The sequence below is a fragment of the Camelus bactrianus genome, chromosome 3 (genome assembly GCF_048773025.1).
Source record: "Camelus bactrianus isolate YW-2024 breed Bactrian camel chromosome 3, ASM4877302v1, whole genome shotgun sequence".
In the NCBI taxonomy this organism is placed as follows: Eukaryota; Metazoa; Chordata; class Mammalia; order Artiodactyla; family Camelidae; genus Camelus; species Camelus bactrianus.
Window position 1 is genome coordinate 85030620 of NC_133541.1, and position 19525 is coordinate 85050144.

General features: G+C 37.2%; 1 protein-coding gene across 10 annotated transcripts in view; it reads left to right on the forward strand.

Annotated features, from left to right (window-relative positions):
• Positions 1 to 19525, forward strand: part of PRR16 (proline rich 16) — a 319349-nt gene that overhangs the window by 222120 nt on the left and 77704 nt on the right. For 5 of the 10 annotated variants that reach the window (XM_074360542.1, XM_074360534.1, XM_074360540.1 and 2 more), the window contains exons 2-4: positions 1946 to 2850; positions 3838 to 3950; positions 7641 to 12778. In XM_074360542.1, coding sequence (XP_074216643.1) covers positions 1997 to 2701 — 705 coding nt within the window. In that variant the 5' untranslated portion in view covers positions 1946 to 1996 and the 3' untranslated portion in view covers positions 2702 to 2850; positions 3838 to 3950; positions 7641 to 12778. The remainder of the gene's footprint in view (positions 1 to 1945; positions 2851 to 3837; positions 3951 to 7640; positions 12779 to 19525) is intronic. The other 5 variants (XM_074360537.1, XM_074360538.1, XM_074360536.1 and 2 more) reach the window with 5 other exon arrangements.

Consider the following 19525-nt stretch of genomic DNA (forward strand, 5'->3'; position numbering starts at 1 on the left):
TAAAATAACTATTATTGAAAACAAAAGTATATAAACCTAATTAAATAAATTACATTAAAAATAAAGGTTTTGTAATTACTCCTTATCATTCTTAATTATTTTATTATATTTTACTATTTATTTATGCTCCTGAGTTTATGTCTATTCTACTGGTGTGGTAGAAACACTTTATAATGATGAGCTACTGAACATTTTTTTCCCAATCTCACATTTGGTCATATTGCATTTACTTACTTGAAATCAACCTGAGTGGGAATTTTCACCGTGAAAATTGGCAAACCCTTCAAATCAGGACTCACTTACACTCCCAGTTATTTTTAAACTAGTTATTAAACACTTATCAGTACCACACTGAGTGTGACTATACAGAACCTTGGAGACCATGTTAAGAATTGATATTTCTCACAGGAGAAATGAACAGGCATTGACAGGTTTTAAGCAGGGAGTGACAACAGTGTAATTCTATTTTAAAAAGGTCCCTGAGACTACAAAAATGAGAGAGAAAGGAAGGTGACTCTAGGTGGCTCATATGGTAAGTAATGGTGGCTCAGACCAGGGTCAAAGAAATGAAAACAGAGAGAAGTGAATGGGTTTAGGAGCTAAAATTGAAAGCTGAGCTTTCCTGGTATTAGCATGAACCAGTCACTTAAGATGCTCGTGTGGAAGAAGTCAGATCTCTCTATCCTCTTAACTACTTATTGGTTACGACGTTTTCATGTTGAGCCCAATCTTGCCAGCATGTGTCAAAGAACCAACTCCACAGTTAAACTTAGACTTGAGCAAGAGAGGATGGAGAAGTCTACATATAGAAACATGAGATGAAGGGACTCTCCATATAAAAATAAATTATTTTCAAAGTAATCCATAACTTTTCAGTCCTCATATATGCATTTACTCACTTGAAATCAACCGATGAGAATGGCCTCCAAGATCTCTGACTACAGGGACTATGAACGATTGAGGGTCCCACTGCTGTGCTCTGAACTTGAGCATTTGACCTGAGGCCATGTTTCCCACAAGGTTCCCCCAGACAGTAACTGAACTGGGCAGAGACACTAAGGTAAGCCTGTTTTGGGAGATGCCAGATTCCTTAACTCATGACTCCCCAGTGACCTTACCCAACTTGCCTTAGAATGTCATTGCCTGAAGTGCTTCCATCCAATTTTCCTGTATTCACTTGGGGTTGAACCTCCATCATGTGTGATGGCTCTGCTGGTCTTAATTGATTTCCTGCCTCTGCCTCACGTCTGTAGCAGATCTTGAGTGGCCATGGCTTGGATCCCTCCCCCAAGTGACAAGAGACATCTGTAGTATAAGTTCCTGTGACCAAAAGAATTTTCTGCGTCCTCCCCCAAGGTCAGACAGCTTTTGCTTCTGCCCTAGGAGCAGGAGATCATTGCCTGTGTCTTAAGAGGTTAGAAGGTTTCTTGCCATTCACCTAGTGCTTTAGACTTATGTTTTGTAAGAAAGAAGTGTCTGGAAATGGGTGGGGTTTTGTGCCTGTGTGCCCAGAGGGACCCTTTCCAGCCTCTGCCTGCCCTCAGTCTCCCACATGAGAGACCCCAGGAAAAGAGACAAAGAATGAGGACAAATGCATGGTCTCTGGGAGTAGAGTGTATGCCTAGCGTGCATGAGGTATGGGGTTCTATCCCCAGTACCTCCATCAAAAAAATAAACAAAAATGAAACCTAATTACCTCCCCCACCAAAAAAAAAATAGTAGATCATATTCTACACATATGAAATCATTATGTTATCAAACAGTTGGCAGTTCTCTGGTAGTATTCTGTAAAGTCATTAAATGAAAACATTGAGAACAGTGGAATACACAATTCAGTATTAGTTCAGTCTCCCACAGCAGATTACAGCTAGACAGGAGGACACTATTTGAAGTATATTTTGCTTCAGGTCATTTTTCAACACCATTCTCTTGTCCTGTCCATCAGGTGGTTGACCAGATTGATACCCTGACCTCTGACCTACAGCTGGAGGATGAGATGACCGACAGCTCCAAAACGGACACCCTCAATAGTAGCTCCAGCGGCACGACAGCCTCCAGCATAGAGAAGATCAAAGTGCAGGCCAATGCCCCTCTCATTAAACCCCCAGCCCACCCATCTGCTATCCTCACGGTCCTGAGAAAGCCCAACCCTCCGCCACCTCCTCCGCGGCTGACACCTGTGAAGTGTGAAGACCCCCAACGGGTGGTGCCCGCTGTCAATCCGGTCAAGACCAACGGCACCCTTCTGCGAAATGGAGGCTTCCCAGGGGCACCAAACAAAATTCCAAACGGAGACATCTGCTGCAAACCCAGCAGTCGCTTGGACAAGGCTCCGGTGCAGGCTCTGATGCATAGACCTGAAAAAGACAGGTGCCCCCAAGCAGGGCCGCGGGAACGAGTTCGGTTTAATGAAAAAGTGCAGTACCATGGCTATTGCCCTGACTGTGACACCCGGTATAACATCAGAAACAGGGAGGTCCACTTACACAGCGAGCCCGTCCACCCGCCAGGAAAGCTCCCTCCCCAAGGCCCTCCCCACCCTCCGCCCTCACATCTCCCTCCTTTCCCAGTAGAAAATGGGGGGCTGGGAATAAGCCACAGTAACAGCTTCCCCCCTCTCAGACCTGCAACTGTGCCTCCTCCCACCGCACCAAAACCGCAGAAGACGATCTTGAGGAAATCTACCACTACAACAGTGTGATATATGCCATTTAAAAAAAACTTTTTCTTTTTTTTTTAATTTCTATATTATAAACATAAAATAATAAGTAATGAGCACTTTCTACTCAAGCAATAAAAAGCCCAAATATATTTATCCTGCATTCAGCAAAGTGGCATAAAAATCACCTGGTAAGTATGCAGTATGTTGTTTATATCCTGGGTATACGTTGTTTAAAAAGTTGCATCATCAAAAACCACAGAATAATGAAAAAGCTGAATATATTGTGTTCTCAGTTGACCTGTGACAAACTGTGACCTATAGATTTCAAATATTTTGATTTACTCTGAAAGGTGGGATTAGATTCATTTTATTCATGCCTAACTCATCTATGCATTAATAGCATGCCATACTCTTCACTTTGACCTAATGCTTTTTAATAAGAAATTTTAATACCAAAGGACTATTTTATTATTTTTTTCTAAAGATGTTTGTCACTAGTTTTGCATTACTAAATGCTAAGGACCAGAAAGTTTATTTTCTATACTATACAATTATGCTTATATGTTCACCTGTCTATGTAATGAAAGATTTTGGTCTGTGCAAATATCGTATGTCAATAAACAACAGTAAATAATGGTAAAACCAAACGTTCCTCAGAATTAAAATGAAGCAATGGTTCATTTAATCCCATGTTAATATTCATCAAAATGGATAGCAGCTTTGACAGAGTTTGGAGATCACACTGAGTTTATGTCAGAATTTTTCCAATTTAAGTTCATAATCGAAGTTCTAAATAGAACTGTACACATTTTCATGTTATGTACTTCCATTTTGGTACCTCAAGTATGATCTATTGCACCCAACCCCTTCAGACCCTCCCCACAGTCAGCATGCCCCCAGAACACACCATAAACACGTACATTGGGCAGTAGGATAACTTGCCTCCTGCATCAGCAAGCTCTCTGCCTCTTGGAGGGATCCCCCATTTATGGAGAATCCTAGGGGAAAATAAAGATGCTGCTGAAATGGACGTTTTTAGCATTAGCCTTAAGCTGATTCCCCTCAGAGCTGAAATATGCCAGAGTTCTTTGTTATTCTATAGAAGGAAGAGAGGAAAACCTTTCTTCCTAATATCCGATAAATGTGTTTCTCTTTACTTTCATTTGCCATCTTAGATCACACTTACCAATGGACAAAAGTTCACTTCTTAACTACCATGATTTGGACCGATCATATGATTTGCCCTGGAGTTAGAAATGAGTCGACTGCCTTAGAATCGTGATGACAGGTGCGTGCCTGAGCAAAATGTGTTCCTGAAGTGGCAGGAGTAGAGGGAGTCATCTTTGGTGGAGATGTGATTATTCTGCATCTTAAAAAAAAGAGTCCTGTAATATTTTTGAACATTTGGCTTTCAATCTCAAAACTTTAATTTTCACTGCTACAGGAAGTTAGTTTTCAATTGTATTTCCTTTTTGCCTTTTTCAAGCTATATTATCATAATTTGGTATGCTGTTTTTAAACAACTTCTTAGTAAAAGATGCTAATATATTTTAGGTATGATGCCATAAGGAAAAATAGGTTTATTTTTTAAAGAAACAATCAAACAAGTAAAAAAAATAGAGACATCATGTTGAAAATTTACTCAGCATGATTTTTGTTCTGTGTGTGTTGGACTTGATGATAATGCAAGGCAGAATATATCCAACTTGTCAGAAAGTTACAAAACATAAGACCAGTAATCAAGAAAGGCCCTAATCTAAAATGTATTAACTATATATCACTATGTTTAATAAATATGAGCCAGGTAGATAAGTAATTGACTCATTGAATACCAAAATAATATGTATATTCTCAACATTTTAATGCATTCATTTAGGCTTGTTATAAACAAACTCGGGATCTCATCACTTTTCTAGATTTAAATAATTACTTCCTTTCAAATATCCATCCAGTGTAAGAAGTTTTGATATTATAAACGATGTTAGAAGACATACAGTTTTCTCCCTTTGGCCCACCTTCCTTTCACAGCCAGTTACTGTGAACTAATAATTACCTAATAGTTTGAGACTTTGTCCCTTGTCAATGTCTGGGATCCAATCTGGATGTCAAGGTAGAGCTTACTAACAACCCAGATCATCCACAAAGCAGATAACTCATTTGCAATAAAGCAAGCTGAGTAAGCTGGGCCATCTAAGCTGGTTGAATAAGGACATTTGAGCCAGATGCCTAGACACAACCTCTGAGGTTCAAATCTCTCTCTCTTCCTCAAGGTAGAGAAAAAGCTACCCCAGGGAAGACCATCTTTTTATGTCTGATTACTGACATATGCCAAAACCACAACACCTTTTCTTTTTAACACATTTATACGTAACTGTGGGCCTGTAAAGCTGAGTTAAATCCCCACCTAAAAAGTTACAGTTATTGACCTTCTTCTCTTATTACAGTTTGTTTATTACATAGTCAACATTAAATGTTAGATTACAGCAGTGTTGGGACTTTTTAAAATTTTATTTTAAAAATATGTTACTTTTTGTTTCCATATGTTACTTTTTTTGTTTTCTCTAATGTATGGAATATATTGGGCCAATAGGTTTTTTTGGCCCAATTGATAATTTTGCAACGTTCAGTGGAACCTAGTCATGTATGTAAATATACATAAACTTGTAAAACATGGAAAGCAATTAACATAGAGTGTCATAATATTTGCTCGGAAACTTGTAATTAAAGTATCATAAGTAGCAGTGCAGTTTTTGTCATCAGCCGGCATTACTTTCAAAATTAAAATTCTGAAGTGCAAGCTCTGCACAAGGTTCGTTTAACCATCATAAAGCACAGTCTGTCTGTCCTTTTCCTGAAGATACCAAGGCAGAAATGCTTTTTATCAGATCCTTAAAGGCAGGTTGTTTTCTGGCAATATGATTTTAATTCTTTTATTCACACATAGAGAGTACCTAAGAGCTGGCCTCCATCCTCCTTTGATGGTGATGTTCCTACAAAATGTAAAATAGTCGTACTGCTTATGACGACATCCACTCACAGTGAAAGGGAGCCTATGGTTCAAAAAACATGGTGGCCGTGAATTAAACTGGAATAGGAAAGATTTTGTCCTATTAATTTAAACACAGATTGTCCCATTTTTTGTGATGAAAGGTTATTGTATCTCCACTGATGAAAGGTAAAAAGTGACTAAAACTTGCCCAAAGTTATCTCCCATCTCTCAGTAGCTATAGCAGTTATAAAAGGAAATAAAACTGATAATTTTTAGGCCATGCTTAAGCTAAATATAAAACATCTGCTCAAAAGCACAGGGCATGCAAGAGAAATTTCCCAGTCTTCAATTTAATGTTACGTTCATACCTCTTCTCATTAGTTTAATAATAGCCTATGGAAAAAAAAAAGTCTGCTATTAACTGAAGTGGTTTAATTAACCTAAAAAAGCTTGTGTTTGAGTTATGCCTGCATCAGAGTATTTAATGAATAAAGGAATAAGGCACTGTATTATATGGCTTCCTTTGGACGGATCAGTCGTTGCTTTTAACAGGACCAAGAGCAGTAGCTACACACAGCCTCTGAAACTATGCAAGACCTTGTATCTACAGGTTCTAATTATAGCTCTTTTTGGATGCTCCGTGAAGAAAAGCTTGAGTAGTTCCACATGTAATTGCACTTGGAATGGTGTAATCAAGTCATGAATCCCTGCCTTGACTGAACTTTTTTCTTGTGGAGTATAGGCGTTAACGTAATGGCAAGTCTTGTAAATTGTCCTGATTCAGTTTCTTTCCCTAGATTCTCGGCTGGTAGCACATTCTGCTATCATGTACACTCAGATTTGTAGCAAAAGATTGCATTGTAATATGCATTGGTACGTACTTACGATTTCTAAGTGAGGAAATGATTTATGAGCATTAAAATTCCACATCACATAGTTAGGCAGAATGCACAGAATCTGGCAATTACTAGACATGATTGCAAAATCACACGACATTTTCTGGGTCAATGTGGAACCAGGACACGGGATTCAAATTTTCAGATTAAATGTTTTGGAGCTTTAGAATCATTCAGTCCCCTGGTACTGAAATAATGACAGGTGAGATGCTATCATTAGGGCCGGCAGCAGTGTGAACATAAAACCGCATTAGCCATGTCTTCGTGGAGGATCAATTATGTAGGGTGTCATTTCGTTGAAGGCACTTGAATTTATCATTCTGCTCTTTTTGGAAAAAAACTAAAGTGGATCATAAAGAAGCTCTGCAAGTAACCCTCTCTTGAAAATGTAGTTAAATCGACGTGGGATATAGAATTAAGTGAAGGCCAAGGGAAAATACTTAGGAAATATTGCTTATGATTTATGACTTCTAGAGTGATGAAAGACAGGTAAACTAATATTTTTGACTGCTTTCTGAAACTTTACATACATTAGTTTTTCTAAGGCTCATATGATGCATGAAATAGATATTATCCTGATTTACAAACTGAAGAAATCCAGGACCTCAGTTTCAGTTTTTTGCCAAAACTGACCCCTTAAGTTCCTGCTTGGCATTTTCGTGTCAGCATGGCATCCCGTAATTTGTTCCCCACAACATCACCATTTAATTGTGTTCTTCATAGCCCTGAACTTTGCAGATCTTTCCTTTTTTCTGAGGAGTTATTTTGACGGTTGAAAGGGGTTACCTAATGTTATTTTGACATTCTTAATATGTTTGATCTTTGCAGAATGTGAAGGGATTTCAGGCAATTTAGCAAGCGTGAAACATGAATGAGCTGTTGAATAATGCAAGCCTCATTTTCTCATGTATTATACCAGAGGCTTCACCTTTCCATTTTTTTCCCTCAAGTTCAAAGGCTGTCTATTATTTTGGATTTTTTTTCCTCAGAAGTTCTGATTTCACAGTATTAATGTCATTTGACACTAACTGTGTTGCTTCCATTACTGGTATTTCATCTTTGAGTTTCCTCTATTTAACATTGACCCCTACAGCTAAAAATAGCAATAGATCCACTCTGTGGAACCACTGAAGAACCAGTGCATTAGAACGTGAGTAAAAGCTTTTCCATCCTTTTGTTATTATAGATATGATTTTTCCACTACTTGTTAATGTAGTTGTCAATTCTCCTAACCACCAAAGGGAATTTTGAATCAGTGAAATGAAACAGTGTGTGCCCGTGGGTAGGTTAGAGATGATGTTGACCATACAAGAGATCTAACCCTTACCAAGGGCTTGCTTTGTGCCACACAGTCTTCTATGTGTTTGAATGTGTTATGTTTCCTTCATAGCATCATTTTTCCCTCCTAACACCCAGTGTTTTGCACACTATTATTATCTACATTTTACAAATGAGGAAATTGTCACTGAGACCTGCCACTCAAGGTCAAAGAGCCGGGAAGTGGTCAAGCCAGGACTGTAAGGCAGGCAGGCAGCTTCCACAGCCCCTGTTCTCTCCACTGCCTTTCGGAACTGCCCAAAGCATGACCCCTGCCTAATGACCAGGTCATCTGTAGAGCTTACAGTCATTTCACTGAAACGTGCTTGAAGAGGTTTTGGAAGGAATTTTTTTTTTTAATGTCTATTTCTGTATAAGTCAAGATGTGGTAGCAAACAACTCCGGTTTCTCAGAGGCATCCGAGTTATTTCCTGCTCACCCTAAGCTTACTGTGAGTCCAGGAGACTCTCCAGGGCAGGTGTCCCTCATTCAGCAATAAAGGCTGTGTGGAATGCGTGCCTCTACCACCTGGCCTTGTGTCCTCCTCCAGAACCCACAATGGAGGATTGGGAGACTGGAGAATTTTACCGTGCTTTTTCCTCAGCCTTTGTTCATGTCATTGGCCAAAAGTCACATGGCCCTTCCCACAGTCCCCTCAGGGAAGAGAAGGAGATCTGCACATGGGTGAGTACCAGTTATACCTACCATGGTTCCCAAAGGAGGTTTTTTTTTTTTTTTGGTATGTATATAATTTGAATATGTTATAGGCCTCCTTTCTTTCCTTTTCATATTGCTTGATATTTGTTTTAATCTCACGGTAAATTATAGATATCATCTTAGTTTAAACAAAGATGGAGAAAAGAAATGAATCTGACTTGCTAAAAATGTAGTGGAGGGAATTGACAACATTCACTGAAGGTGAGGGGTGAATTTTATCACAGCCTTTAGCTACCATATTTGAATTCTATCTGAGGCTACACACCAACCTATGTTTTTAGTTAAGTGTTTGAGAATTGCATACTAGATTTTCTTTAGTTAAATTTCCGAGTGAAGATGTTTTCAGTAAATTAGGTTACTATATGAATAATTATCCCTATAAGGATAGATAAAACCTTATCTGACGACACGTACTTATCCAGAGTAGTCAAAAAAAAAATGAAACTCTACTACAGAAATTTGCCATTGATAAAGTAAATTATGACATGTGTATTTATAAGATGAATTTAGAGGGCAGTATATTAGGATAAAAGTGTAAGTTTGAAATGAGAAGTCCTGGATTTGAGTCTCAATTTTCTCATCTCTCACGTGTTTTTGGTCAGAGTGCTTGATCTGGCCTGAGCTTGCTTTAAGATGAAGATAATGGTGCCACTGTTCTCTAGCTAACAGTGTTCCTGAGTCACTGTCCTCCCCTTGCATTTTCTGGGCTCACCAAATCCTCTGTTACAAAGGATCTGCAATGCAGATAAGCAGCTTCAGGAGTCAGCAAGTCTGTAACCTTTGGAGCAATTGAATAGGCACAGTCGCCAAATGGTTCCACCTTATGTTTTGCATATGTCAGAAACACCTCCCACTCCTCCTTATAGCACCCTCTAGGCTGGAACTAAGAAGCCTGTGTACGGCAGGGTAGCTAAGTACTGTTTACTCCGTGACTTGTTTTCAGTTCCATTGTATTATTTGCATGGGAAGAGAGCTCTGCTGACACAGTGCGTCACACACAGTGCAGTTCAGGCATGACTTCTGCTTTGTTTATTTGCTCAAACTCCCACTATTTTTCGGCTCATGTCTCTCTTGTGGTCACAAAAATAGAAATGTCGTGCACTTCCCCTACCTTAGTTTGTCTGTACTTCCACAGGGTACTTGTTCCCCAAAGTGCCAGGTTTCAAACACTGTGTTTCTACTGTAGCAACACTGGTACATTAACCATTCCCTACTACCATGCAGTGTCCTGACCTTTTTTTATCTCTGTTCCTCCTCTAAAGGATACCACCTTCCAACTTGTCGTTATAAGGCCCTAAGGATTTAATGAATGTGAAAGTACTTCGCTAACAGGAAAACCTCATAAAATGCAGCTCATTGTCATCAGTTTATGGTATTTCTTGCCCATGTTCCTCGTTAATCTGGTGAATTGATTTGTGTATGCCTAGGTTGATGCTAATGATATTTATTCATCTCATTTATAAAGTAATTATTTTACATAGTTTTTTAGTTACTATTATTAAGCCTAATGATTTTCTTAGAACTTTGCCAGTTCATATGTAGAACTCTCATTGATTTAAAAGATTTTGTGAATTAGTCAGAAAATGAACATGACAGAAATTCTAGGTGACTACAACAGAGAGCACAGTTTATTAAACTGTTTTGACAAGTGTAGCTTAATTTTAATTATTTATGATAATATTTAATAGCACATGAGTAAATTCATTTAGGATATAATTTGTCAAGCTAATAAAGTCTAATGCCTCTAGGCCTTTATAAATCTCCTAAAAATGTTTGTTCAAATAAAGAATTAAATCATCAAGATTTTGTTTAAAAAAGGAATGTTTGTGTTTGTGGTTAAAAACATCATTTGTCAGTGATATTATTAAAAGTTGCCAAAGCATTAACTATTATTTTGCTTTAAACAAAGGCTGTGATATGCTTGAGTATATGTTTCAGTGAGGTACCTTTCAAAAGGACTAAGAACTGAAGCTTTTTGATCACAGTGATTTGTGGCTTAAGTGTAAGTAAATTAATATTGCTAATAACAGTCCAAAATTATGATCTGAAAGTATTATTTTCTAATAACTCAAACCACTCTTTCAGACAAAACCTGAATATTTGGATTTATTTTACCTCTTTCTCCAAAACTTCATAGTTGTATCAAATAATGACAGCTTTTTGCTTGATATTTGAAATACAGTACTGATGTTCTGGGTTTGTTTTTTGTTTTTTAAGATGTCATTTTCTGAGTGGATTTATTATTTGTAATACAGAGAATTAATATTAAAAATAGCTCCTCTATATGACTTGCCAAAGATCTTCTGATCATCAAAGCTCCAGTTCTCAGTCGGATTTAACTTCTGCATCTCCCTTGTTCCTTTTATCCAAATAATTTGAATTTTTTGCCAAGTCTTTTTTGTTTTTTGTAGTAACACCATTCCCAATCACACTATCCTCAGAGAGGCTTTTATCCCCTAAATTCTGACATTACATTGCCACATGCTTGTCACTCAAACGTTTGCCTGCACTTCCAGTCCATTCTGCAGATATCCAACAGAGAAATTTTCCTTTCATTTTCTCATTTCAATCCAGAAATTTTGAAGGCTCAGAATAATCTGCTATTTAAAATTCTGAACTCTGGGCATGGCATTTCTAGCGAAAACTCTTCTAAGGCTGCTTTTACAAGGGCCCACTCTGGGGAGTTCAACACTAATCAGACTGCTCCAGCCAAGGAGTCTAAAGGACTGACCCGCTGCTGTGCCCTATTCAGTTCCTATTGCTGCGCCTTCCCTTGAACATGTGGCCCCAGCCTGGAATAACTTCTCCTCTCTATTACAAGAGAGTAGGTTTTGTAAATCATGCTCTGTTGATTTCAACTATTTATCTGATTCCTTTCCTAACAAATAAAATAAAATTTAATGTAAAAAAAAAAAACCCACTGTGGTGGTAAAGTGGGTAAAACATGGGTAAAAACAAAACTTGAAAATGCATATGGAAAAAATATCTTAACTAGTAGTTAAATAAATATGAATTTAATATGAATATTATTTCTTAAATTAACATTATACAAGGGTATTTACCATCTACTCTCACTAGCAAAAAATCCATAGGATATTAGAGTAGAAGAAATTCACAATACTTAAATCCAATCCCTTCACTTAATGGGTTAGAAAATTGACCTCTTAGGAGGACAAAGCAACTCATGCAGATCCATGTACAGAAATATAAGTTTCCTCACTTGATAAAAAATTTATTCCTATTAATTTAAAACAAGCAGAAGACAGATTGCTACATGTTGGTGTGTGAGGATCAGAACCTTGGCAGAGAAGGAGAAATAAGCAAGAAAATTTGAGCTAATAATGTAAAGTGTGATCACATAGAAAGTGCTGCGCAAAAAAAAAGGAAGGGATGTGAAAAGAAAATTGAAATAAAGAAAGAAAGAAATTAAAATCTTGTACATAAAAATAGAGCTGAATACAGTGGAATAAAATGAAGGCTATGCACTTAATAATACGTGAAGGTTTGGTTGCACATTTTACTATTTAGACTAAGGTTATGTAGCATACTACTCTTTTATTTGACTTTTTTTTTAGTTTGAAGATATGCTCTCCTTTGACAACAATGTAGGAAAAAGCCCTTTTTCTTCCCAGGGATGCAGATAGCTGATAAAAGGGATTTCTGAATCAGGCATGATGTTTAAATATTCCCACGAGGATGCGGCTTTTAGTTAGGTTTATATTTCCTCTTTTGACTGCGTGCATTTTAAGAGCCATCTTATCCTAAGCTCTGTCCACATCACTACATTGGTGTGGATGGGGACACGAACAAGCACTGTCAGCTGGCAAGGACCACAGTGCCAGATTCAAAGATAAACGAGGTGAATACAGTTTGCGACTGGAATTGTATAGATGGCTTTCTCCTTCAGCCACCCTAAACCTGTCTCCACTTACTGGAATACATGTACAAGTTGCATGAGATTTCTTCCTGATGAGAAAATTCTAATTATTTTTCCATGGTTATGTTCATCATTTACATCAAATTTATATCCTCAGCCTAGAGAACCGAAGCCTCATGGTGTTTTATTTTCAGTAGAGTGCCTGTCATGTGAACTGACTATAGGATGGTCTGTTGTTCTTGATAAAATCAGTTTGATAAAGATCAGCTGTGGCCTCAATGCATCTTTGGTGACCGACCTCATGGAACGCACAATCAGGTGTAAGTGTTTTATTGATCACCTTTCCCTAGTCACATAGCTTTTGCTATTGCTCTCATTTAATGGATCTTTCCTTGCAATGCTTGGGGAGATTGGAGTGAAATTTGAAAAGACTGTTTTTATATCTTGGGTTCAGTGTGTTTGAGAGTTTCCTTATTGATAGTTTAAAAGTGTGACATTTAGTTAGTTTACTGTTATAAAGGTTAGCCCTCATAAAGTTCCTAATCCGTGAAATGAGGGAAACTATTCTGGATTTCTTACAAACTATGGGCCGATATAAACAGCAGCTAATGCACACTGGTCCTTTAAACAAGAGAGGAATGGAGTTGGGTCTGGTAGTATATATTGCCTTAAAGTATCTTGGGAACTTTTCTGTATTGAGTTAGATACTAACGCTGCATCTGGGCTTATATAAGCAAACAGGATTGTGGGTTGTTTTTCCGTCAATGTCAAAGTTCAAACCCAGAAGCTAATATATTAACATAGGTTCTTACACTCCTTTCTAAACTTCCTAGGAAAACGGCTTTTTCAAAAAGAGGGAGAGGAAACCAACACCAGGGAAGGCGGTGGAGATGGGGAAAAGATACTTATAGATTCGGAGTGGATAGTGCTGGGGAAAGCAAAGTTTCTGTTCTGATCTTGAATCCTGGAAATGGGCCGATTATTCCCTTGTTACTAAGTCACTGAGGCTTGGAGAGATTAAGCTTATTTACCTTGGGTCTCCCAGCTATTAAGTGACAGACGTGTGACTTGACCATAATTCTGATCTTCTGCAAAACCTGTGAACTTTCCTGCACACTTCAGCCTTGTAAAAATCCCAGATGACGGGAGAATACTGGCCACATAAGAAGTTTCAAAAAGTGAGTTCTTAATTATTTTCCTAAAGCTCTCCGGCTTTTTTAAGGAAAGGATTATCTCTGATAAAGTTTTGTTCATTTAAAACTATTGTATGCCATATGTTCTATAGTTTTCAACAATCTGACTATTTCACTGACTCAAAAGCAGATACAGCTTTAAGACAATAGCCATCTAATCTGCCTGCTTGGTATGCTCTTTCCTTTTAATAAAGGTTTCATACAGGCTGCAAATGATGCTCTTAGGATATTTGTGAAACAGCTGGAGGAAATTTCCATTTTTCCCTCAAATGAAAATCATTTGTTTGTAATACTTATGAGTCAAGGCACTATGTTTGATAAGGGGAAAAAGAAAAAAAGAAAAGTTAAAGGAAAATAACTTCAACTATTAATAAAGAGACTTTATTTCATTAAAATCTTTAGAGAAACAAGATATTAAAAATTTCAGAGGCTCTGAAGGATAAAAGGCAATTCTGTTGCACATCAGAATTGAGGTTGGCACCTGGGAAAGCATTACCAGGTTCAAATTGATATGGTAGATTATAAATCATTGACGCAACTTGTTACTGATCAGTTTTAGTTTCTAAGAATGGAAGAAAATGTAAAAGTTTCTCTGCACAGAATCAGCCTCTGTGAAAATGTTTACTGTTTTTTACTGTAATAATTTTAGTCTTCATTCTTTTTATTTATCAAATGACAGCCATCTATTTTTTCAGGGTTTCTGGTGATAGTAAAGACATCTCTTATCCCTTAGCAAAATCTCTTCTTGAATTTAGTAACTGCCACGGTTAATCCTTCACCTTAACCAGCAATGCACTTACTGTATGAAACATGGTCAGTGTTGATCATTCCTTGCTTTTAATCTTAGGATGTATGAAAGACAAAGACTTTTTTTTTTGATAGTGAATGTATCAATAGCTAGAAAATGTCAATCAATGTTCTGTCATGTCTGTCAGTTATTTCGGTTTTTCAATAGGATGGTGATTACTCATTTTTCTTCTATCAAAAGGGTCATTCTCTTTTACAATTGCACTCATGAGCTCCTGGTCAGAATTTAATTGTCAGGAAATGATTTCCTGAGGATACCTTGAATGGAATTATCTTAAAACATCTTTTCTTGAATATGCCAATGTTCTGGTGAACCTCAGACAGGAAAAGCTAAAACTGCTGTTGTTATAGAGAAAAGAAAATGGAAAGATAAAGGAGGCACTTGTGATCTTACAATGTACAAGGAGCCATTATCAAGAATTGTCAACACTAGAAGGATTAGTATGGGAGCATATCTCCTTCAAAAGGAGACCAGAATTAAACTAAATGTACATGCATTTTTAAGAGAAAAAGCAAAATTAAAGAAGATGTGTGGGCATTATCAAACATATTATTTTAAATCAGCATTTAGTTATAATGGTATCTTCAGGCCATTTTTAGCTGATCTTCTGCAAATAATGCTGATACTTGCAGTGAGATTTTTCAGGGAAGAATATTATCCTTGCCTACTCAAAGTATCTTCTGCCTTTATTTTTAGTCTTTAGCATTCCCTTTACAATTTATAATTACATCTGATCTTGTGTGTGATGATAATTTCTACCTGGAAAAATTTATACTGAAAATAAACAATTTTTATTAATCACCCAAATCCAAATAAAGCCCTGTGATCTTAGTTTGCGATTTCAAAACCAGGACAATGGCCTGATTTAAACAGCATTAGTTTTAGTGATGGTTTGTTTTCAAATTCACAGTGGTTTGTTATAAGTTGATACACTTGTGGGCTTTGAATTTATGAAATGTTTATCCTTCTAGAAACAAATATCAATTCAGTAATATCACAGATGTCTTGAAACAAGGATACTTTTTTCTGTCATGATAGTGGGGTTTTTCCAGTCTATATTTTGGAAGGAAAATAAGGAACACTTACAATTTGTATTTCCTTCTATTGCTTTATTCTTTCAGCCATTTGTCCCAAATGGACTACAGAATTCCTCAATTTTTAGGAAGAATAAAGTTTCCAAAAGTAAAAGACTACAACTTGATAAATTGTACAGGGGATAGGGCACTGGAATATCACTTACTTGGATCCATATCTCAGTGTAATCCTCACTTACTAGCCCATCTGCCTCCAAATTCCACATAGTTTTGATCTTTCCTGGAGAAGCTGGGGATACAGGAAGTCCTAAAGGTGGGGCTTTCTGTTAGCCCCCAGTTGGTAAGCATGGCTCAATATTCTTGTAACTCTAGAAGGCATAGAAATAGATGTTTTAGGATTTAGAGATAATCTGAGCCCAATTATCCATTAAACATGAACCCAGGACTCTTAACTTCAAGTTAAGTATATTATTGCCCTAGACTGCTTTTCTTCATGGAATTCCAAAAGAGGAAAGTAAGTCATAAATGGAATTTGGTGAGACATGTATCGGAGGGCCAGGATAGAAGTGGTTCAAGTCCATTCAGTGATGCCTCGATGCAAAGAGAAGGCAAGTCACATTCTGTCTTATTTCTAAGCAGTGACTGGACAGGGAGTCAAAAACTCAACTGTAATCAGAGAACAGGATGATAAGTTAAAAGAAGTTGAGTGTTTGTGTAAAAGAAAGTCAATAGGAAGTGGTGAGCAGGGCCCTTTGAAGACTCTCAGGGATTCAAGATGCTCAACCTCCAGAGATCCTTCCCACATAACATCACATCCATTAAAATACTCCCCCATCCTACATTAGACACACCTTATCATTAAAAGTTGGGATGGGTGTTTAGAATTTCTTTTTGAAATGATTTGGCTACAATTAACTGATCTGATTGACAGTTGTCTATAATGTCTTCATAATCATATAAACTACATAATCATAAACACATGAATTTTTGCCAAGAGAGTATATTTTTTCAAATGTAATAGATTATACATATATAATACATAAAGATGACCGAATTTAGCAATAATGGTACATTTTATAAGCATATAATTAAATTCATTGACTTGATTTTGCAAAGAGTCTTTTTTATGTATTATTTTGGAGGAATCATTATGGGAGTCTCAGAATTATTTTCAGTTACTGAAAATCTCATGATCCCTGGTTACTCTGCCCATATATATCCAATGGGAAAAAAATACTTACAATGGGGGCATATGACCAGCAGCAAAGCACATGGACCTCCTAAACACATTAACATGAGAAAGATTTTAAAATTCCCAAGTAGCCTGGACTACCACGTGCATAGTAGCTCACTCGCTTTACCCCAGGTATGCTCGTCTCATGAATGCAGATGTTTTCTTAGCATTTATTACTGCTGTATTAGTTTTCTATTGCTGCTGTAATGCATTACCACAAACAGTGACTTAACCCAAATGTAGTATCTTACAGTTCTAGGAGTCAGGAATCTGTAATAGGTTTCACTGGACTAAAATCAAGGAGTTCACAGGGATGTGTTCCTTTCTGGAGACTCTAGAGGAGAATTGTCCAGCCTTTTTAACTTTTAGAGGCAGTCTACATTCCTTGAGTCATGGCCCTTTCTCTGTCTTTAAAGCCAGGAATGGCCTGTTGAGTTTTTCTCGTGTGGTACTACTTTGACTGGTTCTTCTGCCTTCCTCTTCCACATTTAGTAGACTCTGGTGATTATATTGGGCCCACCTGGATAATCTAGAACGATTTCACATATCAGGGTCAGGTGATTAGCAACTTTTATTTCATCTGCAGCCTTAATTTCCCTTTTCCATGTAACCTGACATAGTCATCGATTCCTGAGACTGGGTTGTAGACGTCTTTGGGGAGCCTTTTTCTGCCTCTCACAACTACAGTTATTTCACTCGTTTGCTTGTTTTCATCTGTTTCTTTCCACTGGAATATAAACTCAGTGATAATGTATAAATGGGAATTGGGAATTCAGAATCTTAGGAAATCTTTGAATTTTTGAACTTAAAACTCAGATAATTAAGCCATTGGTATTTCAAATTAAAAATCTTGAGTCCAAAAGGCACTAAGTGAGTTGCTCAGCTTCTCACAGCTCCACGGAGTGTCTGAACCTGGGGCTTCTAGTCAGCAGTTTGCTCTCTGTTATGAAACTGTCTTGTTTTATAACACATCCTTTGTTTTGGATGTGATACAGTTTGGAGATTAAAGGTTGAATTCATAGAATATGGGTACAATGAAAGTTATTTGTAGCATTTAAATATATAATACTACAATTAATAAATATGAATATAGTTAGGTTGATATAAAAGCACTTGAATCCACTTTGACCTTAGTAAGTAATGTTTTCTATATCAAAGTCCAGGTTATGTCAGAAAACTGCTCTTTGGCCAAAATTTTAATACATTTCCAAGATCCATGAATCTTACTAGTACTGCAAGGATTTGATTTACATAATTGGCCTCTTATGATTAGAAAACAATTAAAAAGGACAGTTCTTTGACTTAATGTCTTGTTTTGTTCAGGTAATCAGTTTCTTCTTTGTGCTACATAAGTCTGTAATATCCTATTTAATAGCAATATTAAGTTCATGAAAAGAAGTGTTCGTAGAAGTAAATGGTATATGTTACTGTTATAGTCAGTGATTAACATTGAGCAACTGGTTAGAATTTTTATTAAAACCAAATATAGAAGTATAGAAAGTGAAATATGTAATTGGAACTGATTTAGTCTTCTGAGCAAAATGTATTTTACTTTTTGCCAGATGTGACTTGGGGTGGGAGGTATAGAAACTGAATTGGTTTCCCAAGTCTGATCTGTAAGCAGCAACCTTGTGAGACTGAATCCTGCATGCCCTGCCTTTAGGATCAATTATAGGCCTGTTTGTGAACGACACAATGCACTGTGGGAGTTGCACTGGTTTCAGTTTTGATGTTTACATCTGTTGCAATTCAATGAAAAATATATAAACACCCACACAGATATATTTGATTTATGACATAACTGAGTGATAAGCAAGCTGTAAGTGAATGTGTCCCAGATGCATTCCGAAGTCAAAATATTCTTATTTATGATAGTACTTCATATACTGTTGAACATGATTTCTATTTAGGAATATTGTATATTAACAAACGCTTTATCACCATGAGACGCAGTTTCATTTCTGAGCTAATAGTACATCATTTTGTGCTATCATGTTTTTCTTGCCATCATAAAGAACAAGAGAAAGGAAAAGCAGGTGAAAATGGAGGTATGTACTAAAAGCAAAAGACACTGCTTGATAGTTTTCCTTTTGTTGTTCAGTGGATATTCCAGAAAATGCACTATTTTTGAGAAGTTTGCCCCAATGCCTCTCATCTGCCCGTCACAAATTTTCAACAGAAAAAGCAAAATAGGAGAGCCTAGTGAAAAAGCAGCTCCAGAACTATTCCAACATGAAGAAATATCAAGCACAAATGGGAAAGTCTGGGCCCCTTTTCTCAGTCATCATCTTCTCCCACACACTTGCTGCATTCACTCAGCAAATATTTGTCAGGCCCCTTCTTTGCCCACTTCCTTCCAAACCCTTCTCCTTCCCTGGACCAGCCAGGATCTGTCTTCCCACCTCCATGACTGGTCCTCTCAGGCAGCCTCACCGACTTCCTCTTGTCCTTTGAATCTAAGTGAGTTCTACTATTTTTATCCTTAATACTTGTTAGTTTTTTGTATATTTCCATTGCCAAAAATAAGCCACGGATTCATCTATCTACTCTATAAACACCATCAGACACCTACACAGAGCAACTTCTTTACGGTATTTTGTGTTGTTCTTCCTTCCCTAACTGCATCACCAGCTATAATTCCTTGAAGACAAAACTGCATCTGCTCTTCCTTGTATCACCAGTGCTGGCATAATTCCTGGAATGGATGTAATGTGCAATACTAGGTCGTTGGTTGAATACTTAGAATGTGTGACTGTGTGAATGAATCATGATTCCTGAGAATTTTCTCTGCACCAGTG